General features: G+C 42.5%; 1 protein-coding gene and 1 pseudogene across 3 annotated transcripts in view; both read right to left on the reverse strand.

Annotated features, from left to right (window-relative positions):
- Positions 1-6,053: 6,053 nt before the first annotated feature.
- LOC127206650 (60S ribosomal protein L15-like) lies at positions 6,054-6,718 on the reverse strand (annotated as a pseudogene).
- Positions 6,719-14,407: 7,689 nt separating this feature from the next.
- Positions 14,408-26,359, reverse strand: part of Adhfe1 (alcohol dehydrogenase iron containing 1) — a 33,827-nt gene continuing 21,875 nt past the window's right edge. For all 3 annotated transcript variants that reach the window (XM_051159339.1, XM_051159332.1, XM_051159324.1), the window contains 4 exons: positions 25,319-25,397; positions 25,006-25,102; positions 22,263-22,420; positions 14,408-15,012 (listed from right to left, as the gene is read on the reverse strand). In XM_051159339.1, coding sequence (XP_051015296.1) covers positions 14,929-15,012; positions 22,263-22,420; positions 25,006-25,102; positions 25,319-25,397 — 418 coding nt within the window. In that variant the 3' untranslated portion in view covers positions 14,408-14,928. The remainder of the gene's footprint in view (positions 15,013-22,262; positions 22,421-25,005; positions 25,103-25,318; positions 25,398-26,359) is intronic.

The following is a 26,359-nucleotide window of genomic DNA, read 5'->3' on the forward strand; positions in this document are numbered from 1 at the left end:
AGTATGTGAGGCATATTAGATAGTGACGCATAGAAAAAGAGAAAGAAAGAACAGGGAACAGAGGATATGAAGGGTTGGAGTGAGAAATTGAAAATTTTAAACAGAGGCCAGGAGAAAACTGTATTTAAAAAGTGACCTTGGGTTGGGGAGATGGCTCAGTGGGTAACAGTGCATGCCATACAAGCATGAGAAATGGAGCTTGAATCCCTACCACCGTATATAAACCAGGCATGACAGCGTGTACCTCTAGCATCAGCATTGGAGGGAGACACAGGTGGATTCTGGGAACAAATTGGTTAGCCAGTACAGCAGGGTTGATGAGCTTCATTCAGGCTCAGTGAGAGACTCTGTCTCAAGGGACTAAGGTGGGGATCAATACAGGAAGATACTGGATATCCTTCATTGGTTTTCATATGCCTGTGCATGAGCACAGACACACACCTGAACACAGACATGCACACACATACTCCTCTCTTTCTTTCGTGCATGCACACATGCATACATGAACATGTGCACACACACTCACGCATATGCACAGACACACACACACATGCGCACGTGCGCGCACACACACACTTCTATCAGCTCTAAAACAAGTGATCTTGAGACAGAATGGTTGCTTAATCGCCCAGCTCAAGAACGTCTGTTCAGTGACATCTGTCAAAGGCAGAGGACTATTTTGGCTGTTGCCCTCGTGAGCAACTGTCAGAACCCTGAAGGAGGACTTCCCAGCTCTAGAATGACAAAATGTACACCTCTGTTTTTGAAAACATCCAGGCTATGGGATTCCATGACAACAAATGCACCTTGGTAGAAAGGCAAGAATTGCCTTGGTTTGGAGCTTAGGGTTCCCTAAAAATGAATGGACTTCACCTTTGAGGATCATGCCTCACTGTTAAATTCTGAGACCACACATGAACAGCGATCACTCTTGAAGTGAAATGCTCCATGAGTCTGCCAACTTAAAAACTTCCCAATAGCACACAAAGTTCCCACCCATCTCTAAGAGGTTGAAGTACAACTGCTGGAGAGATGGCTCAGGGGTTAAGGGCACTGACTCCAGAGGTCCTGAGTTCAATTCCCAGCCACATGGGTGGCTCACAACCATCTATAATGTGATTTGATGCCCTCTTCTGGTCTGCAGGTGTACGTGCTGGAAGAGCACTGTATACATATTAAAAACTAAATAAATCTTTGAAAAAAAAAGACTATCTGTTCAGTGTATCTTGGCATACACACACACACACACACACACACACACACACACACACACACACATATATCAAAAAAAATAAGAGCCAAAAATAAAACAAGCAAAAAATTGCCTTAACAAACAGCTCAAGTGAAAGAGGGAACAAACATCTGGGGAAGAATGTCTGCTTGGGACGGGAAACCCCAACTTAAAATGTTGTAATACACACACTTAAATAGTTAAAAGGAACAAGTGGAGTGGACCTTAATATTTGTATGTGGTATATCATGTATGTATGTAAGTGAAGGAGAGATAAACCTGTTTTTTAGGATCCCAAGTGTGGGATCGGAATGGACTTTTGAGAGAACAGATGATGTTAATCCACTAGAAGACCAGCCACCTTGTGCAGGAGCTTGATTGTTTCCAGCTGAAAAGATCCCATGAACAGACTCTGGGAGGAGATATATAAATGAGCCATGAACTGGAGGTGAGGCTTTTTGGAGAGTTCGGGTAGTTTTGGCTGTTCATCGCTGCACTTCAAGATGCTCCTAGAGAGAACTGCTCGAGGGAAGGCTTTGTGGCTCTGGCTCCAGCTGACATTCCAGGTTCTGGTTACTCCAAGTTCCAGAAAAAAAAAAAAAATCTTGCTGATTACACCAGGAGAATCGTTCCTTGGAACGGATATCCTTACGGTTTTGTTAGTGTGTTCCTTAATCCCTTTTTCCTATTGTTTTGGTTAGTCGGGTTATAAGTGATGTACGCTTGGTTAATAAGTTGTAATAAAATATATTGGTTAAGAAAATTAAGCCTGGGCTGGAGAGATGGCTCAGTGGTTAAGAATGCCACCAGAGGTCCTGAGTTCAATTCCCAGCAACCACATGGTGGCTCACAACCATCTATAATATGATCTGATGCCCTCTTCTGGCCTGCAGGTGCACATGCAGGCAGACCACTGTATACAAAATAATAAGTAAATCTTAAAAAAAAGAAAAAAGAAGAAAAGAAAATTGAGCCTACATGTAAGTGTGCATGGGGATACATATGTATACCTTTAATAATATTTTATGTTTTCCAGTGTGTATCTCCTTTATATTTAAACTAGTTTGTGTTGAATTTTCTGTGACCTTCAACTTAAGGGCTCTTAAATTGATGCAGTACAAGTAAGTCTACCTTGTTTTGATTTATACACACACACATACATATATATGTGTATATATACATATATACACACATATATGTGTGTGTGTATATATATATATACATATATATACGTATATATATGTCATACTATTTTACCAGGTTGGTCTTTAACTCACAATTGCAGGTGATCTGAGGAGCTGGGATGGATAGTAGGCGTGCACAGTCATGCCTTGCTTCTGTCTCATGTTCTTCATGGGCTTTGCTTTGACTGCATCACAGCCTAGTTACTGGAAATTAAGATATTACTATGGCCATTTCTAGTACTAACTCACACTCGCATTCAGGTCTATCAGTGTGATAAATTCTTAGAAGTCAGGTTGGAGCTCTTCAGACGATATCTAGGGATACGTTCTGAACTGTGAAGGTAAAAGCCTCTAGGCCAGGAAGTTTGGTGAATTAAGGATGAATGCTGCTTTTTGGCTTGTTTCTCTGGCTTGCTCAGCTACTGTTGCTTTGCTGTTGTTTTTCTATATCTATTATCATTTATCACTTGTACAAAATGATGGGTTTCATGCGTGCATATACAAAACTTTGATCACCTTCAATACCTGATTACCATACACTGCCACCGTTGCCACATCTGCCACCATGCCCTCCTATTGCTTTTGTGTATGACCTCTATTTCTTTTTTTTCTTCATTATTGCTAGATGTATAATACATATAAACATATAAATACAACCTGCTGAGCTCATTTAGTGTTGCTTTTAACACTATAATACATGTTAGGGCTGGCCACTTGGTATTGGATAACCAATTTGGGGGACTCATCCCCGGGGGGGGGGCGGGGAACTGGTCTTCTCACAGCAGGCATTAATTGCTTGCAGCTCTTCATTTATGAGTGGAGGCTTGTGAAATGTCCCACATCATCCACGCTGTGGCATCGATTGATATTGTCATCATTCCGGTTTTGTTTAGGCGCCCATGGTGTTGAGATTTCAATATAGAAGACACAGCCTCAGAGCAGATATCTTGGTTCCACTTTCAGGGTGTTATCTGACCCTTGGGTGTAGGAGCTGTGTTGTAGTTGGGGTTGGCGTCCCTCTCCATGGTCAGTTGTTTTCTGAATTTTGACCGATTGTGTATTTCTGTGGTGCTCTCTACCTGCTGCAAAAGAAGCTTTCTTTGATGGTGGGGGAGAGCCACCCTCATCCCTGTGTATAAATATTTAGAATGCAATTAAAATACATACTGGCTTAGGAAGCTGTCAGTAGTAGCCTCTTCTCTAGAGTCCACAATCTCAGCAGCCATGGGTAGTTGGTTAGGCCTGCAGTTCTATCATCCTTTTGGGCAGGCCTTAAGTCTAATTAGACATCTGTTCATTATCCCCAAGAATAAGTTCCACTGTTGTACTTTTGGGAATAGCTTATTGTACTGTTGGATGTCATAAGCATTATAGTTACTTTCCCCCCTTGGAAGCTTGTATGGCACCTTACAGTAATATAAAAGCTAGTCCTAAGGGAGGCGGCTTCCAAGTCAGTTCCAGCAAATACCTCCAAGTCCTGTATCTATTTGTCTTCTTTCCCTGGAAAAAGCCATGTGGTGAGTTGGGGTGGGTGGGTTCTGGGCAAACAGTGTTTAGTGGAACTGATTTTCTACCTGTGAAATGTGTTGCAAAATTTCTTTTTGTTAGTGGTGGCTTCTTTGTCTTATTATTAAAAAAATAATTATACTAAATAATGGATGCTCTCATTTTTCAGTTATCTCTATTTTTTGTTTTTTATTATTTTACTTTTTACATATACATTTATATTATTAGTTATATATACAATAAACTACCTGCAGCAAGAATAACAATGGAACAATCAGGAATTATATAAATGTTACATTCATAGGGGTTTTTTTTCTATTTGTATTTGGCAACTTTGAAGAAAACTTATTTTCTATCTCGGTGAGTCTAAAATTCTGAATGTAAATCAATATCTATCATAGCTCATCTCTATCAACTTAAAACATTTAACTAGTCCTAAAAACGTCTTCACCCCTAAAGAACTAAGCTGAATTGTAAAACTTAACTATCTGGTCTTCAACCCCATCAGAGACTTGAGAAGGAATAAAATTTATTACTGTTATCTCCATTTTATATATATTTTATTTTTTATACTAATTCAAAATGTATGCAAAGTGGAGATCATAGCATACTGAGCCCCCAGGACCTGTCACTCAGTTTTAACAATGATCAATTTTTGTTTTCTTTTATACTGCTACTTTTTTTCTCACCAAAATTTTATTTTGCAGCCAGTTTAAAGTCGATTATTTCTTTGTCTCTGGCAGTCCTGCAGGTTGAAGACAGGTGCATGTCCAGTGGCTGCCCCACCAGTATGTGCAACTTCTACAAATATTTGAGTGTGTTATCAGAAAAGTTGTCTTTTTCTGTTTCCTAGAAATACCAGAAATATAAGTCAGGCCATCAAGCCCAGTGTCAAGGCAAATGCTTAGGCATTTAATCTGATGGCTTGTTCATGACATGAGCAACCAGTATTACTATTAGCTCCTGATTTATGAAGCCACATGTTCAGTTGTATGACGGATGTCATTAACATCGGCGTGGCAGGTTCATTCATCTGTCTCTGCCCAGAGCTCTTCAGTCATGAATGCACTCAACAGATGGGGAATTTCATGGTCCCAAATGGAATTGTTTATCCTCTCATTGTTCCCTTGTCAGCAATCAGACTAAACCCATTACCCACCAATAAAAAGATCAGCCTGCTGCCAGTTCAGCTGTGGAAGGAGCGAAGCTATGTTGAAGGGATTTAGAGTTTTAGAAGAGATAAAAGATGCAATAAGAAGCCACATAAAAATTAAGACCCCAGAGGGAAAAAATTGAGTCTCTCACTCTAAACCCACAGGATTAAGGGATTAGGAAAAGAAGAGCTAGTAAGTCTCCTTTTTCTTTAACATAAGTACTATAGAGCCCCATTTAATTATAAACATTGCATAGCTTCCACTGTATGCTGACGACTTTATTATGTCAGCTTAAAGTTCATAAAACACTCAAAATGTTTTCATTTTTCTTTTGTGGGTGTTGTTTCTTTGGCTGGTTGGGTTCGGTTTTCCACAGGGCTTCTCTGTGTAGCCTTGGCTGTTCTGTGTGCTGGGAAAGGCAAAGTTTGCTTTGCTTTGGTGTGTCTGCTGTCAGTAAATACATGGCTTTAAGAACTGAGGTTCTAAAGAGCAGTCTCCAGACAACAGAAGAAAATTCCAGGGTAAAGGCCTTTGCTTACCAATACTACAAGGTGAGCAAACCACTGTCTGCTCGTGGGCAACAACAAAAGACAGCCATCTAACCTGGCCTCAGGACCTTGTAGAGCCAAGAGGAAAGAGAGACAATGTGAGGTCCCTACTCAGACTGATGGCTATTTATAGCTGAATGTTTTCAAGGGTCTGCATGGCTAGTGGTGAACAAAAGTGTTGGAGAAAAAATACTGATAACATCCAAACAGAAGGTGTCTTATAATGGAATAATCAATATGAGAAATATCAAATAGTTTCTACCCAGTATTAAGTTTAATTTCTAATGCACTGAAGTTGGCTATCCATTAATATTCACATGGACTAATTGGTCTACTGTAGTTTCCCCGTCCCTTTTTTTTTTTTTTTTTTTTTTTAGGTCTTCAAACAATTATTTCACTTTAACTTGTACACTTCCACAAAGCACTCGTGACAATCTGCAGACTAGTTTCAACAGACAAATAACACCTCTAAGCAGACATGACTGCCCTAAATTGTTTATTGGGCATGAATCTTAGAAACATTACGTGTCTTAGCGGTGATGGTGGAGTTGGAGAGTATTGCCCTTTCTCCGGGCTGCATGGCCAGAGCCACCGATAGTGTAGTGGAAGTTGTGGCCCCTTTCCAAGTCCACGGCTCTTGCGGCCAGCAGATGTCAGCCCACGCATCTCTCTGTGTTTGTGGACTGGTTTGGTGATCCACTGGGTGTCAGGATTTCTTCTGATAGCTTTATGGGATGGATCAATGAGGGTAACCTCAAACAATTTATATGTGGAATCTTCGCCCACCTAGTAGGAATTCAGGACTCTTAAAGCCCCACAATGGCATCCAGCTCTCTCTTCAGCAGCAGACTGATGGCTTCGTGCAAGTTTTAGCTGGTTAATACCGTAGTGGACAGGCTTGCCTTAAGTTGTACCCTTAGGAACTGGGGGCATTTGTGGCTACCACGGCGGACACAAATCCTGTAAACGACATGGCCTTGCTTGGCCTTGTATCCCTGCCTGTCAGTATTGCCAGCCGCGGATCCTAAGAAGAAAGCGCACCACGTTGGACTGCTTCTTCTGGGATAGCTCCTGGATGTATTTGTATGCACCCATCTTGGCTCATCTGATGGCTGCCGGCAGAGAGAAAGAAAATGTTCTATTTTTGAAGACTATCAAGAAAAGTAAAGATGTTTTATTGGTCAGGTTTAATGAGGTGAAACAAAAAACAAAACAAACAAAAAACCCAACCCTGTATTTACATTAGCTACTGGGTCTCAGTAACCACCCATGACTTTTCCTCTGTATAAGTACCAACAATTTAAAAATATCCAAATCTGTAAGTATGCTATATACTTCAATGCTTTTGTGAACCTTTATTATGAAATTTTCAAGAATAAAGCATCATAGAAATGTGGAAACAAACAGACAAACACTCAAACTGGGCTTTGAAGCAAGAGGAAACATCAGCTTCATAACAGGAAGGCTGCTGAGGTGGACGCTCCTCGGGACTGTCTGGACACTTTATGTCAATAACTTTGCTCTTTAGAGAGGGCTGCTCTCGCTCAGCTTGCGGGTTCTCTGTCCACTGACCTGGTAGATCTCAGGCTCCCCCAGGCTGATCTAGCATCTGAAGTGGACCATGGAACCTTGTTTTTAGGATGTGACTTCTGGAACACTCCTTACCTTTTGTTCTAATACGATATTATGGGAAAGAGGTGTTGGCTCAAGCACTCATCCATGCAGCTGAGGATCTGGGCACGAAGCCTTTCTCACTCAGGATGTGAGACTTCAGCCAACAAAAATAGCCTGTTTCATTCTTGTTCTATTTCTATTCTTCAAATACATATTGCCAAGTTACTGCTGTGGATACTGGCTATAACAGGAGAGGATGAAGATCTTCCATGATAAAGACAGACATAAAGGTCCTTTACCCCTCGTTTACATATTAAGAAGAGAAATGGGGCAGATAATAAATGACAGACAGGCATATAGATAGGCAACAGCCACACAGACAGACAGGCACACACACAGACAGGCACACAGACAGACAGGCACACACACAGACAGGCACATAGATAGGCAACAGCCACACAGACAGACAGGCACACACACAGACAGTCACATAGATAGGCAACAGCCACACAGACAGACAGGCACACACACAGAAAAGCACAGATACAGACAGGCACACAGAGGATGCTCAGAGGCCACTTCAAATCTGGGTTTCTTGATTTCTATAGGGAGAGAAACAGCCCCTGAGAGATTTTTTTTTTCCTTTTCTGTTCCTTCCTTCATTCCTTTCTTCTTTTCTCCTCTTTTTTGCTGTTGACTGTGTGGATGATGAAACCCAGGAACTCACTAATGCTACTCAGATGCCACTGAGCTGTGTTCCCATCCCCTACTGAAAGATTTCGACGAAAGTATATTTTATGGTGACCATTCTGGATCCATGGAAGGGAACGGCATGTAAAATGTTTAGAGATCGAGGCAAGAAAGTGCTTAGAACAGTACTTGTGTAATCTAACCTCAGTGTAATCTCCTATTTTTCTCTTTGGGACTGTCTTTTCCAGCATGGACTATTATAACAAGTATCTGTAACCTAGGTTATAACATTTATTTCTTACGGCTCTGGAGGCTGGGCAAGCCAACATGCATATTCTACCTGGAATAACCTCTTGAAAGGAAGGTGTCCTATTTCTTACTGGATGTTTATGTGTAGAGAGAAAGAGCTGTGGCTTCTTTTGCTTAAGGAGCCATAGCCTTATGACTTCAATTAAACTTAATCATTCCCCAAAGCTCTGAAGACACTTGGAGTCCTGGCTTCAGCACTGGGAAGATACAAATAAGTGGGTCCATGGGCGATGTTTCCATGGGTGGAAAACTAGGAAGAGTGAAACAAGAGGGATGGTTACAGATTGGTGGGGAAGAAAGGTGTGGCAGGAGGGACATCATCCTCCAAAAGGGTCTCTAGGGGCCTCTGTCCTACAGGGAGCCCTCCTTGTTGTTGAAGGCCAGCAAGGTGGGAGTTTGGGGACAGAGAGGTCACAGAGAGGCTTGTCTGTTTAGTGCCTGGAACTAAGCTTAGATATTGTGTGGAACTAAGAGTTTGCCCTTTTTTTGTGGGTGACAGGATTCCACCATCTCTCTCTGTCTTGGTAGCCCATGGCACAGCACTCCTTCTCCTTCCTTCCTTTCATAGTTTTTAATCCTTGTCACACAGTCGCAATTGTGAAAACTGATGAGAATGACAAAGCAAGAGGGATGACTGGGCTTAAGGAACTCTCCTTCTAGAAAGTAGAGAGAACACTGCCTTCTTTATAAGATACTAAAAAAAAAAAAAATCAGATCTGTCCAAGAGCCAGCATCACGGTCTCATTCTTACACTTAACTGTTCAATCTACACATTCCTGAAGGTCTCCACGGCAACTTAGCAATTACTTCTATGATTCAAGTGATGACACTTTGTTTTTGATGGATGGCGAGCTCTTTAAGGGGCAGGACTTTATTTTACTAGTCTCTGTAGTCCCAGAACCTGTCATAAGCACTTTATACTGGGAGGTTACCCAAAGCAAGATCTGTATGTAGGGCCAAATCATTTGCCAGCACTGTGATCTTCATCAAATAATGTGACTTCTCTGAGGCCCGGCTTTATCATCCATAAGATGGAGACAACTTTAAGCTTTACAAAGCTGTTTTAATCAGCAAATGGTGCAACACATGCAATATACATCTAGTGACCAACACAAGCATAAGATCAATATTGGGTTTATGGTTAACATTGCTGAGTTAATGTCCTGGGGCCTGGTTTGACAAGGCTGCTTTGGGGGTAAACTCTGGCAAGGCATTTTACCTTTGGGAGCCTCTATTTTTTAAAACGACCATCTTCATTTGTAAAGGATAGGTGGCAAACCAATGTGGGACAAGATGTTCACTATCATGTCATGAATCAAATCTGTGACAATAGCTCCCTACAAATCTGCTAGAATGACTGTGAGAAAACAACCGTGTAGGTCTCAGGATGTAGCGTAGTTGGTGGAGGCTTTGTCTAGAATGCATGGAGCCCTAGGTTCAATTCCCGGTACCACATGAACCCAGCTGTGAGGGTGCATTGCACACTGGTAGTGCAGCAGGCTTGAGGCTAGCTTGAGCTATATGAGCTTCTGTTTTTAAATAGAAGAGTAGTTTGTCTTATAAATATTTGCCCTGTAACTATTGTCAATGCCATCAAGGGAGCATGTACACATCTAGCTTCCAGAAGTTTCTGATTAGAGAAGCAATTTAGACCCTTGGGGCCAGGGGCGGGTCTTGGGGACGGCTCTCTGTCTCTCTCTCAGCTCTCACAGGGCAGCAATCCTTGCACTTACACACCCAGATGACTAGTAGAAAAAAGCATTTGTATATTGTTCTCAGCTAGCAAAACCATGGCTCATGACTGTGATAATGCAGGCCTGTTGTCTAGGGAACCAATCCCAGGGGTCCAAGAAGGCAAAAATAATTAACAGATAAATAAATAAATAAAAATAAGGCAAAAAGGAAAAAAATTGGTGGTTTATAGTTTCATTTTCACTTCACTCAAATTTTATAAGTTGATTTGAGTTCATCTGAGCTGTGCACTGTCAAGCTATCCAGTCATCTCTCCATCTCTATGCATTCTGCAGATTCAAGTGAGCCTAGAACAAAAATATTCAGGGGACAATCGCACCTAAGGCCACACACACTATTGTTCTTGCTATGTAGTGTCTTGTGCCCCAGCAGGTCTCTGCTAACATAAAGACATCACCAAATGTAGTCCTAGATCCTGCATCTCCACACACCTGCTTCTGCCATCTCAGCTCAGTGGCGCCTCCAGCGCACTGAATGCCAGCTGAAGGCAGCAGGGGTGGCAAGGGAGGTGTTTCCTATTCTGTGGCTTGTTCCAAGATGGCTGCCTGCAAACCAGGGAACAGGTTAGAGGATGTCTTAGTATAACGGGCCTTATAGTATGACACTGATGGAAAAAAGGATGTGGTCAGAAGTCCAAGGAACCCTTACTTTGCAGAGGACTCTTCAAATGCCTGGTATGAAAAAAATAGGTAAGACTTTATCACTAATCTTTGAGCAGGAAGTCAAATTAAATTGGCTTGAGAGGGGTCCCAATCTCTCTCTCTCTCTCTCTCTCTCTCTCTCTCTCTCTCTCTCTCTCTCTCTCTCTCTCTCTCTCTCTCTCTCTCACACTCACACACACACACACACACTCACACACACACACACCTGTGTTAGACATATACAGACTTTCCTCATGCTTGACATTCCCTAAACAACACAAAATAATTTTTTATACTGTATCAGACAACGTAAGTCATCTCCAGATAATCTAAATTATATGGGATTATAAGTAACATCTATATCATTTTATACAAAAGACTTGAGCATCTTAAGATTCTGGTACCCAAGGAATGTTCTGGAAACTCCCTGGGTACCAAAGGCAAACCGTCCTGACTTAAAACACACACACACACACACACACACACACACACACACACACACACACACCAAAAAAACAACAACAACAACCAACCAACCAAACAAACAAAAAGTGTGAATGAACCTCACTGCATCTGTCATGGTGCTAGGGTTCATGCTGAAGAGAAAGACAAGGAAGGGCATGAGGAGGCAACCCTAAAGTGAGGTACTCAGTACATTTACAAATATGAGTCAAAAGCTCATGCTTAAAATGTAAGACTTCAACGTGGGGAAACTCAAGAGAGGGACTGAGAGTGTGAGAACTGCACAGATACTTCCATCTTCCGCGTCAGGACTCCACGGACACTCCCATCATCTGCCCCTGCTCTGCTGGGAGTGGAAATTTAAGTCATCTCAGTCACCTGTATTACAGATGACTGATTAAAATTCCAAATTGTGAACCACTGTGTGCCTTTTAAAGGAGTGATTATGAAGATTGTGTGGAAACATGGGAAAGCTTAAAATGCTGTATCTCCTGGGAAAAGAGCTGAAAACTACCCATAACTCCCATGTGGGGACAAAAATGGAAAGAGAAGATGACACGACAACAGTCGTGTTTGGGTAAAGGGATCATATGCCAGTTTTCTTTTCTCTTGAGTATTTTAATTAGTTTCCAAGGTATAAAAATGTCTACAGATTACAAAGTGATTAAACCACCCAGTTAAAAATTGAATATTTAAAGCCATAAAGAATGAAGGTTTGAAGTTAGCTGTCCTGGGTGTTCTCATGAGGGCTACCCCATGGGATGTCTAAAGCAGTTGTTGCAGTTTGAAGGGAGATTTCATTTAAGCTGAGAGTGATTGGAGTTGAAAAATCAGAGGAGCAATAACAGAAGGAACCTGGCCCTCCCAAGCCAGCTGCCAGCAATTCAACCAAGGGCTTTAAGAACTAATTTCAGTCCCACTCACTGTGGTTGTGCTCAGGAGACCTGCTTCCCCAGGCTATTGTAATGGGGATGGCCTTGTCTGCCAACGGCTCCCCGGGGGCCAGGCACTTAATGGCAGCTGTCTGCTTGGGGTTACTGGCATCAGAAAAATCACATGCTGTGCAGTGTCTACCCGGAGGTGAACAGTTGTCCTATGCTCACACCCCCTCCCCAGGGTAGCGTGCCTCATTAGGGTACAGTTTCTAATGCAAACAACCATTAATCTTTTTTATTTTTTTCAGGGTTAAAAGGCCAGAAAAGCAGTTTTGTGCACACGCTTGCTTTCTGTTTTGAAACTGTATTTGTGTTTTACAAGAGCAGAATCACTTTATTGAATACTTAAAAAACACCCTACAGCTGTGTCCAGAGTTATACAGACAATGCCAAACTCAACATAGCCCCTCCTGGTCATGGAGAAGGGACAAGAGAGCAAAACCAGTCATCTGTTTATTGTGGCGTGTGACAATAAATCATGGTAACGTGGCCTAACTGAGAATGAATTAGCAATGTATGATTAAGTAAAAATGCTATCATATGTGATAATTCTATGAATGTAGCATTATATAAACTCTTAGATGTTATTTGCTTAATTTCCCCTTCTTTGCCAAGAAAACCAAGTAAACCTGCAACTTTAGAAATGTTTTTAAAAGAAAATCAATAGAAAACTAGGATTTGATTTTTTTTTTTTTTTTTTTTTTTTTGAGCCGGGGTTTCTCTGTGTCACCTTGGCTGCCCTAGACTTGGTTTGTAGACCAGCTGGCCTCAAACTCACAGCAATCTGCCTGCCTCTGCCTCCCTGAGTACTGAGATAACAGATAACAAAACACTTCTTTTTCCATTTTTTCAAATTGTAAAGAGCAAAATGATGAACAAAATTAGGGAAAAAAAAAAAAAAAAAAAAAAAAAAAAAAGACTTCCTAAATCTGTTTCTTAATGCATGGCCTTTAAATTTTTCCTTTGCAGAGTCATTGTCAATACGAACACCAGACATTTCTGGTGAGTCACATTTAGACATCTGGCTACTGTTAGGAAAAAGCATCAAATATATGAGGGATAAAGAATTCATTTTTATATCTCAAATTGTTTTTCATTAATTTTCTTGAATTCAAAATCTCACATTCAAGAGTAGGTAATGAATAAAATATATTCATAATATTTTCAAGCTAAAGAGGGCTTTGGCTAAGTAAAGTAAGATTCAGATGACAGAAAAAAATCCAGCACCTCGAAGTCTTCATGTTGCTCCCCACCTTGTGTTTTGAGAAATGATCTCTCATTAAACCTGGAGCTCACCAACAGATGAGGTAGCTGGCCAGGGATCTTGGGACAGCCTGATGTTTCTGCACCCCTGGAGGTGGGGTGCCAGGTGCACACTGCTGCACCAGCTGTTAATGTGTGCGCTGTGGATTCAAGGTCAGGTCCTCAGGCCTGTGTGGCAAACACATTACTAACTTTTGCCTTGCTTGTCGTGTGTGTGTGCGTGTGTGTGTGTGTGTGTGTGTGTGTGTGTGTGTGTGTGTGTGTGTGTCTACAGTGCATGACTGTGTGCATGTATGCTTTCGTGTGCATGTGTAGAGGCCAGAGGTAGACATTAGGTGTCTTCCTATTACTCTACACCTTATTTGTTGAGACAAGGTCTCTTGATGAATCTGGCCAGGGTGCTCAGTGAGCCCTGGGGATCTGCTTGTCTCCAGATGCCACCCCAGTGCCAAGTTTACAGCTGTATGAAGCTGTAGCTAGCATTTGCATGGATGTGGGGGAAGGCTCTGAATTCAAGTCTTCATGTATGGATGGCAAGCGCTTTACCTGTGGAGCCATCTTCCCAGCCCTGCCTTCCCCCTTTCAGATTAGAAAACTGCTTTCTTTAAAAAAAAAACCTAGACAATATAAATATGTATAGAACACAAAGTGAGAGGACAGGCTTGGTGTGGTGTGCATTTATATCTCAGTGCTGGGAAGACAGCAGTAAAAAGACCCAAGATTCAAGAGCAGCTTTGACTATGTAGAAAGTTGAAGGCAGGCCTTAAACTACAGCTACATATCAAATTTGAGGCTATTTTGGGAATGGATACAAGAGATTTATTCTCAACAAGCAAACCAACAAACTTGTGATGTCTGATGCCTCCCCATTCTAGCTGCTTTAAACCCCAAGAGCTGAGGATGTGGCTCCATGGTAGGTCACAGCCTAATGTGTGCAAGACCCTGGGTTCTAACCTCAGTACCTTAGAAGAAACCCGAATGCATAAAACACTAAGTGCACATTTCACCTTTGTTTTCTATTCCTCCAGTTTCCTGATGTCTTTTATTATTTTGATCTGTAACTTTTCTCTATATAGATACATTTATATATAATTGAAGAGTTAAGTCAGAGTGCACCATTATATAATTTTTCTGCCACCTGTTTTCTGCCAACACTCTTTATGAAACAGGCATATTTCCAAGAGATTTACTTCATCTTTATTAACCTACCATGTACTATATTAGAATGTATACATGAATATTTAGATCGTTTTAATTTTTATTACCCAAATAGTGCTGTCAGACATCCTTGTCATATTTCTTTGCACACTAATGCTAGTATTTCTTTAGGATAAATCTCTAGACCCTGCAGTGTCTAGACATAGGCTACACATATTTATGCATTTGGTGGAAGGTTTGGTCCATTTGGCACATGGACTGAGAGGCAGAATGTGGAGTGGGGTTTGGTGCAGGAACACTGACCCCTGGGGTGTGGCCCATTGGTTTTACAGATTGAACGGCAAGGACTCTCCCAAAGGATAGAATCATATCACATTTAAATTAAGTGTGGAGATAAAAAGACAAAGGTGGAGCCTGATCAACGTCTTCTCTCTGTAACCTGTTGCCAGGGCCAATGGTGATTCTTCCCAATAAATGGTAATTAGTACAGTTTCATCGATGCCTCAAACAAAGCAGACAAATCCTCTTCGGAATGAGCACGGGGTGCAAGCTTCGTTACCCTTTCCTGAAACATTAAATAAAAGGAGTTATCTTGGGCTTGGGAACAATAGTTTGCCAATGCTATGTGGTTATGTAAATCAGCTTGGTCATTAGGGACAATGGCTATATGTTTTCAATATCCTATGGAAATATCTTGGTGTGTTAATACATTCCTATAACCCAGTACTTGAGAGGCAGGTCAGGAGGGTCATGAATTCAAGGCCAACCTGGGCTATATAGAAAGATTCTGGTTCAAAACAAGACGAGCAAAAACAAAAACAAACAAACAAACAAACAAACAACAACAAAGACCAACAACAACAAAAAACTCGTACCCTCAGGTCTCAAGCCATATTCCTTGAATGGTCTGGGTTAATTCTCAACTCTCATTTATCAAGAACGACTTTTTTATGAGGTCATCTTCTGCTCAAACGTCCAAAACCAACCCAGCCTGTACACCGATCAAACTGGGCCAGTCAACAGCCTCTGGCAGCTGTTGCTGTACAGAGAGTCTATGCCTGGTAAGGACAATGAAGCAATGCTAAGAGAAATGTAACTGCTTTTCCTTGATCAAGGCCACTTACTTCAGGGCTTGCTTTTAAGACACAGCCAAAAGGACTTTCTGCAGGACATGACTGTTCAGGCTAAGTGAAACAAGGAATTCAGTTTTTTCCCCCCCTTATTGGCCAAAGTTTTATATTTACTTTTCCAAACTAGTCTGTTTAATTTCTCCAGTGATTTTTTTGTGGGTGGAGCTAGTGATGTCAACATCCTATGGCTGTATGTCCTCTCAATGGCTCCACAGCCTTTTAGGAGCCATGGAACTAAAAGATGATGGTCACCTCCCACCCAGACAAAAGGAACAAACACAAACTCTTGTGGGCTCCGTTTTCTTGTGGTAAGCAGGGGTTTGGTGTATATCCTGTTAGCAGGCAAGCACAGGAAGACAGAAGCCCAGCTGTGTTTGGTGCTCTGGCCATCTTCATCGTAGTGCTTAACATGCAGTAACTGTATTATCAGCAATAAGTTGTTGAGTTAATGAAGGTGGTCGGCAGAGGGAATCTTGGCATCTGACAGGTCACACATACAGGACAGACTTCTGACTCTACTCAGCCCTCCCATTTTCCTTATTTCAGTTCAGACCAAAAAAAAAAAATAAATAAATAAATAAAATAAATCTCAAGTATATCTTTACGTGAAGGTTCCCTTGACCTGAAATTTCAGTCTATCAGCAAGTCTTTCAGACCAAGCTTCAAGATGAGCTATGTCCCCTTGCACCACAATCTATCTCAGAGGCATCACCATGCCCCTGTCCTAACAACAATCCTGCAATGGGTTGTTTCCAATTTTTGCTCCACTATCGCCCTCTAGTGGTTATTCTCTCGACAGTAGCCGGATCTCCTTTACCCTACAAGCAGAGACCTGAATGTACAAATTCTGGATAACTTCCTTTTGTGATGAGAACAAATTCATGGGGCTGTCTTTTAGCTCAGAAAAGTACTTGCCTAGCATGCAAGAAGCCCAGGATTCCATTTTCAGTACAACAGATCTAGGTATGGTGGCTCCCACTGCTAGTTTTAGCACTCAAGAGCTAGAGGCAGGTGGGCCAAAAATTCAAGGCCATCCTCAGTTACATATCAAATTTGAGGCTATTTTGGGATGGATACAAGAGATTTATTCTCAACAAGCAAACAAACAAACCTGTGATGTCTGATGCCTCCCCATTCCGGCTGCTTCTCAGCGCCCCCTCTCCCACTGGCTCACTTCTCCTACTAGTTTGCTGGAGAAAGAGTCCTTATGTAGCCCAGACTAGCTTCAAACTCAGAATTCACCACAGGCTAGTACTACTGATCCTTCTGCCCCTGCTTCCTGAGTGCTGATGTTACAGGTTCATGCCACCAGACTCAGGTCCATCAGCCCTCTTACATTTTAGCCTTTCTCTCCATCCTTTTCCTAGTTGCCATGTCTGGATTGGGCGTGTCACACGAGACACTTGACTACCCTCACTGGAGTTCCCTCCATATTCTCCCCATGGGATTTCTCTCTATCACATTACTCAGGCTCTCCATCCCACTAATGATCATCACCTGAAACTCCTTATACCTCACTCGCCGATGCAGATGCTTGTCTTTCCATGGAGAAAAAAGGCAAGCCCCAGGCATAAACCCTAAAACCCTTGAAGGAACATATGAACAGTACATGTGATATAGTAATGTCCAGAATATAAATATTCTTAGAGCACAAGGGCAAAAATACCAAATGGACCAATCCAGAAATCAGCATTTCTCCAAAGAAAAATACATAATTGGTGCCTAGGCACAGGGCATGATGGTCGGTAGTCTTAGCCTGTAGTAGGGGCACAAATCTAATCCACTCCACACCGCTTAGGATAGCTATCACAGAAATAATGGAAACTAACAAGTGCTGGCAGGATGAAGAGGGCTGGAACCCTTTGTGTTGTTAATAGGAATGTAAGTGACGCAGACACTATGGAAAAATTTTACCAGTGCATCAGAAAGCTAAAGACTGGGCTGAGATTGGAAGCACGAGTTGGAAATCCCAGCACTTGGCAAGTGATAGTGGAGATCACCACTCTGTAATCCTGGCTTACATAGTGAGATCCTGTCTCATACGAACCAAACCAAGCAAGATTAGCATAGGAGTAAGCTGTTGTATTCATAGATACTTACTCCAAAAACACTGAAAGAAGGGACGCAAGCAGACACTTGTACACCAGTGTTCAAAACAGCCAGAGGTGGAACCAACCTAAGTGTCTTTTAACACATACATGAAATGGATAAGCAAACTGTGGTGTATCCACACAAGGAAATATTACTCAGCTGTAAACAGGAACAGGGTTTGACACATGCTACAACACTGGTCAACACATTAAGGTAAAATAAACCAGTCACAGAAGGATTGACAGTGCACGGTTCCATGTACATGGGGTGCCTAGCCTAGGCACTTTTAGAGACAGGAAATAGATCCGAAGCTACTGTGAGAAGCAGGCTGTGAGAAAGGCAACAGGACATTTGTTGTTTGGTGGGTGTAGCGTTATTTGAGATGCTAAAAAAAGTTCTACAGTGGATAATGGTTTACTGTGGATGTGTTAAATAGCACTGAACTATACACATAAAAGTTATTAAAATGATAAATTAATATTACTTTATACAATTAAAAATAAAAATGAGGATGAATATCTTGGAGAAAGTGGGAGAAAATGCTGATAAATATGAATGATACAAAGGCAAAATTTTTATATTCTAGCAGATCTTGTTAATAGTTATTTATCAATCTGTCATTTATCTACATATCTATCCTATCTATCTTTATGCTGTATCTGATTATTTATCATCTATTTGAAAGCAATTGTCTATTTCTTATAATTAATCTATCTATATCTATTTATCATCTATCTATCTTCTATCTCTTTATTATCTATCTATCTATCTATCTATCTATCTATCTATCTATCTATCTTTCTGGTTTGTGGCAGGATGAAGAGCTGAATTTCAGTGTGTGTTATGACCAGAGACATCTTGTTACAACAAAGAAGAGTCCCCTGACGAGCTCAGAGTCTTTCACCACGATCTATCCTGGACTTCCAGGGGCAGCTGAGCCCAAGCCTTTGCTAGCTTTCCCTTTCACATTTCTGGCCCCAGTGATTAGGCAAATACAGACAAAGTGTCTGATCCTACGCCATATAAAAGGCCAACGATTTCAGAATGAAGATGTGTTGAACAATGTGCTATTATTTACAGACAGGAAGACCAAAAAACAACTGATTAACATGGGCACTGAAATAAACACTTCTACTTTTAGCACATTCATAAAATAGCACTGTTTCAGCTGGTCCGTCTACCAAGCGTGGGAGTGCTCACGCTTGGGCAGACAGCTCTCCCCAGTAATGAAATGTTTTGATTTGAAATGTAAATGTTTCTTTCCAGAGGTTTCAGAAATCCAGCTCTGAGGATTAATTTGTTCTTGCCCACTCCCTCTGCAGCTGGGCCACGCAGTTGGAAGCCTCTGTGTGCATTTTCTGCCACTCGCACAGGCTGTGGTATTTGGTTAAGAATACTGGCCTGCTCGTTCCTTCTAGAGAAAACTGACCCCTGACTGCTGAACATAAAAGAGCCTTTATCAAACACAAACCATATTAAACAACCTTTCTGGCAAGGCTATTTGCAGGAGCTAGTATATCCTGCTACATTAAATCTGATAGATATTAATGAGTGAAGATTGGCCCACTGTATGTGTAAAATTCTGAGGTTGCCACCACATTCCTGTAATGTGTACACCAGTTCTTCGTCTACAAGTTACTTCTGTTCTCGTGACAGATCTCTGCTGCTGCGATACAACACTGACCAAATCCACCTTGGGGTAGGGGGTGGCTTATTTCACCTTAACAGCTCTCCAGGCTGCAGTCTGACACTGAGAGAAGTCAGGGCAGGGAGGCAAGGCAGGCACCTAAGGGCAGGATCTGACACAGTGACCGCAGAGGAGTGCTGTTTCCTGGCTTGCTTTCATGCTGCCAAAATCAGTACCTCGTGGGAGACTCTTACATATAACCAAGTTTGGCTACCAGCTTAAGATGCAGCCTTGGCCCACTCTGGACCACAGATTCTGTGTGCTGGCCCTCAGGAAATACATCCCAGAAGATCTTTCAGTGCTGTCGGTCTCTGATTAATCAAAGCTGATTTTTCAGTCCCAACTAACCAGAAGCCACAGAGTCTTACTTCAAAATGGCAACCAAATGGCCTGTCTTCCCTGTGAAACTCTGTGAGCCAGTGCTCCATCATCCGCCTCTCTCTCTAAAATGCAAGCTCCCATGAGAGCTTTGTAAGCCCTGAGGACTCAGTGGCCTCAAGCCCAAAGTCTCTAGATCCTTCTACAAAACTCTCAAAACAATATGGCGATGTCTATCACCACAATACCACATTCTCTGGTACCAATTTCTGTTCTAGTTTGGTGTCTGTTGCCGTGAGATAAACACCACACTCCAAAGCAACTTTGGGAGGACAGTTGTTGTTGTTGTTTTGAATTGATTTACAGGTTATAGTTTATCACTAAGCGAAGTCAAGGCAGGCACTGAAGCAGAGAACAACCGGGTGTTGCTTACTGGCTTGTTCTCTCTGTGGCTTGCTCAGCTGCCCAGGGGTAGCAGTATTGCCACTCCCTGTGGGATGGTTCCTCCCATGACACTAATCCCTACAAACAAGAGCACAGGCTGCTCTGATGGAGGCACGTCCTCAGCTGGGGTCTCCTCTTCCCTGATGAGTCCAGTTTGTGTCATGTTACAAAAACCAACTAGCACAATAATGCTTGGAAGTAAGAAAAGTCATATTCTTTTAATTAAAAAAAGTCACATTGTTATTTATTATGTGCACTATGGTACATGTGTGGTGGCCAGAGGACAACTTGTGGGAGCCAGTTTTCTCTACCATGTGGGTACCCGGATTGAACTCAAGTCATTCTGTTTTAACAGCAAGCACCGTTACCTGCCCAGTCACCTCATTGGTCTAAGAAATTCATACTCTTGAAATGGTCCTGGGATAAACTTCAGAAAAGACTATCCCTGAGAAAATGCCATGAAGCCAGAAGCCACATTAAAATCATGGTGGCCACTGGGTCTCTGGAATTTGTGGACAGGCTTTCATGGCTGCCTTGGTTTCACTCAGTCGTAGCTAACACCAAGCCACTCGCTCACCTGGGCAGAAGGCTTAGGAGGAGAAGCTTCAGGTGTGATTCATTCAACATGCCAACCATCTGCCAGGCTGTGCTGGGTGCAGCCGAGGAGGGAGGGGCAAAGCAGATCCCTAGGCTTGAATAAAACAACTACAATAGCTATACAAGCTCTTACATTTGCCTCAATAGGCTGCAACTATGGATTGGCTTGGCACCAAGGCTCCTTCTCAAGACACTGTTTTTCCTACTCATTTACACCATTAGATACCATTGGATCCACTGGGCTGGAATCTAAGTCAGAGAAACTAGTAGTCCATAGGCCATATTTCATTAGTATACTGAGAGGCCACAGAACTGGGTGCATTAAGCCCTCAGTTGATGATTTTCTTAAAAGTTGGAAACTTTTAAACTACTCACACAGGAACCTAAATTTATACTTAATTATAATATAAAGGCTGCTCATCCAATTACATGGGTCATTTTTTCCCAGCTCACTGAAGTTCCCTACTCCCTGTTACCTCAAATTACTTTGTTCACTGCTGTTCCCCACATTGCTTCTGTGGACACATGAACCTGTGAGCTAAAACTGTACAGGCATCCTCTGTGAGTGGTGAGGTCAACAGTCTGATCAGAGATAGAGTGGGCAAGAACGTACTAGTTTGAGCCCTTGCTTTCCTGGAGTGGGGCGAGGAAAAGGCACCACTCTTTCTGGTAAACAAGCTGGTACTTAGTGGATATTCTAGCTGCCTGCTGTCTCAGTGTCGGGGGTGGGGGGGGCGCGGGGTGGAGGGTTGGGGGTGGGGTGGGGTCTGTGAGTGGCTAATGCTGGACAAAAGAGCCCCATGGTGATTCCAGCTCTCCTGCTTTCCCTACTGACAAAGAGGACATGAGGAGCACACTGGGAGTGGTAAGCATGGTGTGGTCCATGGACCCAGGATCTGCAATTTATGGTAAATTGCAATAAATCAGGATCATTGCCTATTACAATCTGGGTGGACTAGCTCCAGAGAGGTCCAAACAGACCACATCTTCATGTGGTTCTTGAGAGACGGAGTTTTTTATCCATAATGATTCTATGTTATAAATGGGAGTGATTCAGTTCACACTCTTTAGCAAAATTTAAGTGAATAAAATAAGGCGTGGAGGGACACAGATGTGCATGAAATATATACAACGCCCCCAAATGTTTCCAATGCGAACTTGGAATAGTTTCAACTTAAAAGCAATGCTGTATTCCACAGAACAGTTGGGATCTGTGATGTTTTATGGCGGGAAATCACATTGGTGGTCCTTTTGAAATGGTTTTGCACCGTCTTGCAAGGGAACTTATGAAACAGGAGCAATGTGGGGAAGGCAGAGGCTTCCATAGCTCATGTCAGTTTGGCAGTTTGCACCTCGGATTTTCATAAAGGATCCTTTTAGTTTTGCCACAATTTATGGACCATCATAAAAGCACAGGGGCCAGGCTAGTTTTTCACTGTGGGTTCTCTACTGGCGGTGAGGGGTGCTGCAAGGTCACGAGGAGACCTGATTGTGGTCCCCTCTGGCTCTTGGGCTTGGCAAGCATGAAGGTCGTGGTGTGACTCTTACCTGGGGCAGTGTTCCTTTCACCAGTGAAGGGATGTCATCCTTGGAGTAGCCAAGGGCCGAGAGACCATCATCAACATTTAGGTCAAATAGGAATTTTCGGAGGGTATCTGCCAACACAGGCCCAGCATCTTGGATCCTGGCAGTGCGGATATCAGCTCCTGGAAGACAAGTTCAGACCATAGCAAGAGAGAGATGTAGCTTCCAGGTGTAGCTCAGTTATGATACCAGCTGCGTATGTAATTTGTACATGATGCCACCTCCAAACACTGAGGTCCAAGGCACCACTAGAATTCCCTGAGATGTTTCTGTAATCAGTGGTCATGCCCACGCATGACACACTGGCAAAGTCAGGCTGAAGAACCAACAGCTCTTTAAGACGAGTTGACTGGGGACTCTGGTTCCTCCCCGTCCCCCACCCACTTTTGTGGTGGGGAGTAGAGTGACAAAGCCAAGAAAGGAGGTGCTGAGCAGAGAGAGAAGGCAGGAAAGATGGCTTGTGCCAGGATGAAGAGATGACGCATTTTTAGGGGGCAGAGCTTATATGGCTTTCAGGGCTTAGCATTTATTGACAGCTAGAGGTGTGCACGTTCAATGTCTTTTTTAACAGCAGCACAGAAAAACACAAGGCTTTTGTAAACAGCCTTAGGTAAGGACATAGAACTACAAATGCCATACATTGACCACCAAAAAAAGGAAGAAAATAAAAGGACAAAACTCTGTTATGTGTGACTGGGGAAAGAAAGGTTTCCTCTTTATATCTTAAAAAAAGTTTTTGGTCTATGTTGCCAAAGGACAGGGCATTGCAGCTGGGCAGGACCAAGAACACCAGACTCAGGGAATACTACTCCCTGTGGACATAATGATACAAAGGTGGTTGCCAGGGTTTGAAGATTTGTAAGGACAGAAGTTTCATGATTCAAAGCATAAACAATAACAGAGATGCCAGTCTGGAAAAGGCACTGGGTTCTGTTCTTAGGCAGAGCAGTGGGCAAATTCCCAGGGGAAGGAACCAGGTTTTCCCACCCTTCCTTAGCCCCCACCCATCGCCCATCTAAGTGGACCACGTGAGCTGCCCACAAGGCTGGCATTCTGCAAGCGGAGGTAGCATTGGAGGTCCTATAAACAAAATGCCTACAAGGGAGGGAAGCTGCCCACCCCCTTTCACTGCAGCATGCCATAAATCAGATCTAAGCCTCTTCCCTCTGTGAGGGTCAGAGCTGCTGCTTTAGTTCCAGGAAAAGGTAAACAGAAGCAGATACAGGCCAGGTGGAGAGCAACAAGATGAAAGGTAAACCGGGCCTGGAAAGATCGGTCTGCCATACCCAGCAGCAGCTAAGAGCAGATTAGGTGAGAGGCGTGACACAGGATAGGGGTTACGGCTTTCTGATCCTGGGATAGCTGCCATTGAACACACTGCACAAACTTCTAGGCTTTCCTATGAAGTATTTTTAGGGAAAAAAAAAAAAAAAAAAAGAGGATAGGAAAAAAAAAAAAAAAAAAAAAAAAAAAAAAAAAAAAAAAAGAACTGGTCTAGCCAAGAAAAAAAAAAAAAACCTAAGATTTCATAGAGAATCAATATATTTAACTGGCAATATAGGACAGCACTGAAATTCTTAAGCAATTAAGAAGAAAACGCTGAGTTCTTCTCACAGTTTTTTATAACAGAGGATCTGCCTGGAGTATGCCCTGTAAATTCACTAAGATTTTTTTTTTTTTTTGCCATTTATAGTAGATCTAGCCTACAGTTTTGGGCCCCTCTCCCCTCTAATTTTTACCATCTGCTTATTTACAAAGGCCAGACCTTTGCCCCAGCATGGCCACATTCCCCTCCCTAAAGGGAAAAGGACACAGGCCCCTAGTATCGAGTCAGTGTGTTCATAGGGCACAACTGCAAACTGAAGCCTAGGTTTGGCTTGAGGTCCTGGGCTTCTGACATTAACATTCACAGCACAGCACCTGGAGGCCCTGGGGCACACAAAGGGCTGGTGTGCGAGGGGCGGCCCGGGCGCAGCCCTGTGGGAGGATGTCTGTGGTCAGTCCTGCCTGCCTCCTTGGGGATAATCGTTCCAACGGCTCAAGCTACAAGCTACGAGAGCACAATGAAGAATCGAGTTTTCATTACTGCCTTTCTTTTCCCGCCCTCAACGCAAGTAAGTAAGGGAATAGGATGTTTTACAAGTTAATCAAGTTCTCCAAGTCACCTGAAAAAAAAAAAAAAGAGTTCTTGTTTCAGAAACACAGTAAGTTGTTTTTTTTTAAACCTCCTACTACGGCTATCCAGAATATAATTTTATTTTCTGTAAGAGTCGAAAGGCACAGTGACATCTAATTGGAGAGGTTACAGGGTGGCAAACAGCTTGCTCATTCAGAATTGCTTTTGTTTCTTGTTTAGCGACTCTGTGATTGGGAGGTTACTACTGCTTTCTTGATTCCTTTTATCAGTGGCTCTGCAGAGCAAAACTCAGTGAGGCCATTATTTGTGTGCCAAGCGGTACTTTTTTTTTTTTTTTATAGAGGTGATCCAAGAACAAATAGCACCAAGACATACTTAATAGAAGCAATATTAGGGTCCCATTTCATTGCAGAATCCTTAGAAGCCTAAAACTGTTTAGGTGCTGTCTGGGGTTTTAGACAAGTCACTGACGTTTTAGCACTGAGCTACTCCACAGTGACAACTTTTGTTAGTATTCCCGGGAAACGGTCCACCTTGGAGGGCCACAGATTTGTAAGTGATGGTTTATACCTAGTATTTCTGCTGTCTCCAGGTGCCGCTCCGGAAACATCTGGGCTGTGAAGGTGAACACTGCTGGAGATGTGAGCACCACAGAAAGGCCATGGGGCTGAGGAGAGATGGACAGAGCAGCTGTTCCTCGTCAAGTCTCTAGCCACGACAGGAGAGTGCTCTGAGCAGTGTGGGCTGGGTGCACCTTAGTGGCAGGGTTCTTCCCAGTTCACTCCCCAGCCCCACCCCCACTGACAGATATACTTATAGAAATAGTGACAATTATAAGATTTAGTTGAGTAATTTATTATTAAATATATATATATATATTTACCACCAAAGGGTGATCCACATTGTATTCCTTGGCCTTATATGTCTTCACTAAACCTGAAATTGGGTAAGACATGCCATGGCTGGAAAAGAAAAAAAGAATCTGTTGTCCACACACAGCTGTCAGAATTCAATAACACAGACGTTGTTACAGGAGTGCCCCTCACATCTCTGGACTGTATTGTGTGTGCACCTCACAGAGCTCTACATGATGTGTTTCTTGGGTGCAGAGATATACTGTGACGCTCTCCAAGATTACTGAGGCCATTAACAAAACCGCTGAAACGATCAGACTCCAGCGATCAAAGAGTTGTACACATCGGATAATATGCAAGCAGGATCCACTCCTGACACGCTCTGCAAACAGTCGGCGGACTGTGTCAAATGTTGTGTGTTAATGGTGCTGAATAACGAAGGACTAGTCTAGTCTGAGAAGCTAATCAGTTCTATTTAACTGACTTTTCTTTTCCTGCTTTTTAACCTTTGCAAGTCTGTGCGCAAGCCCGGGGCAGAAGAAGACATTGGGTGGCCTGCTCTACTATTCTTTCCTTTCTTTATTCCCTTGAGACAGGGTTTGAATCTAGGGCTAGGCTGGCAGCATCAAGCCCCGGAGACTCTGCATCTCATCGTGCCGGGGTTATAGGTAGTTGTGGCCGTGCTCAGCTTCAGATTTTTAGGTGAGTGCTAGGATCCGAACTCCGGTCCTCATGCTTGCCCCAGAAAGCACTCTACCGGTTGAGCCAACCACTCTCCAGCCCACAGTGGGTCTTGCTTTTACCAGGAAACAGAAACTTTATATCCTTTTGAACTTTTAGGGAACAAATAGGAAAACACTGTAGTTTAATAGATAGTCCAGAATATAAATATTGGAACAAGTTAATGTATAATATTCACAATTGATATCATAAAAATGAAATGCTTAACATGAGCAAAATGGTTTCATCCTTTTAATATGGACTACTGGAGGACTGCAAAAGATTTCATGACAAGTATTTTTGATGAATTATACAAGTATTTATCCAAAAGTTCTCAGACATCTTTTAAA

Source organism: Acomys russatus, chromosome 2 (genome assembly GCF_903995435.1).
Source record: "Acomys russatus chromosome 2, mAcoRus1.1, whole genome shotgun sequence".
NCBI lineage: Eukaryota > Metazoa > Chordata > Mammalia > Rodentia > Muridae > Acomys > Acomys russatus.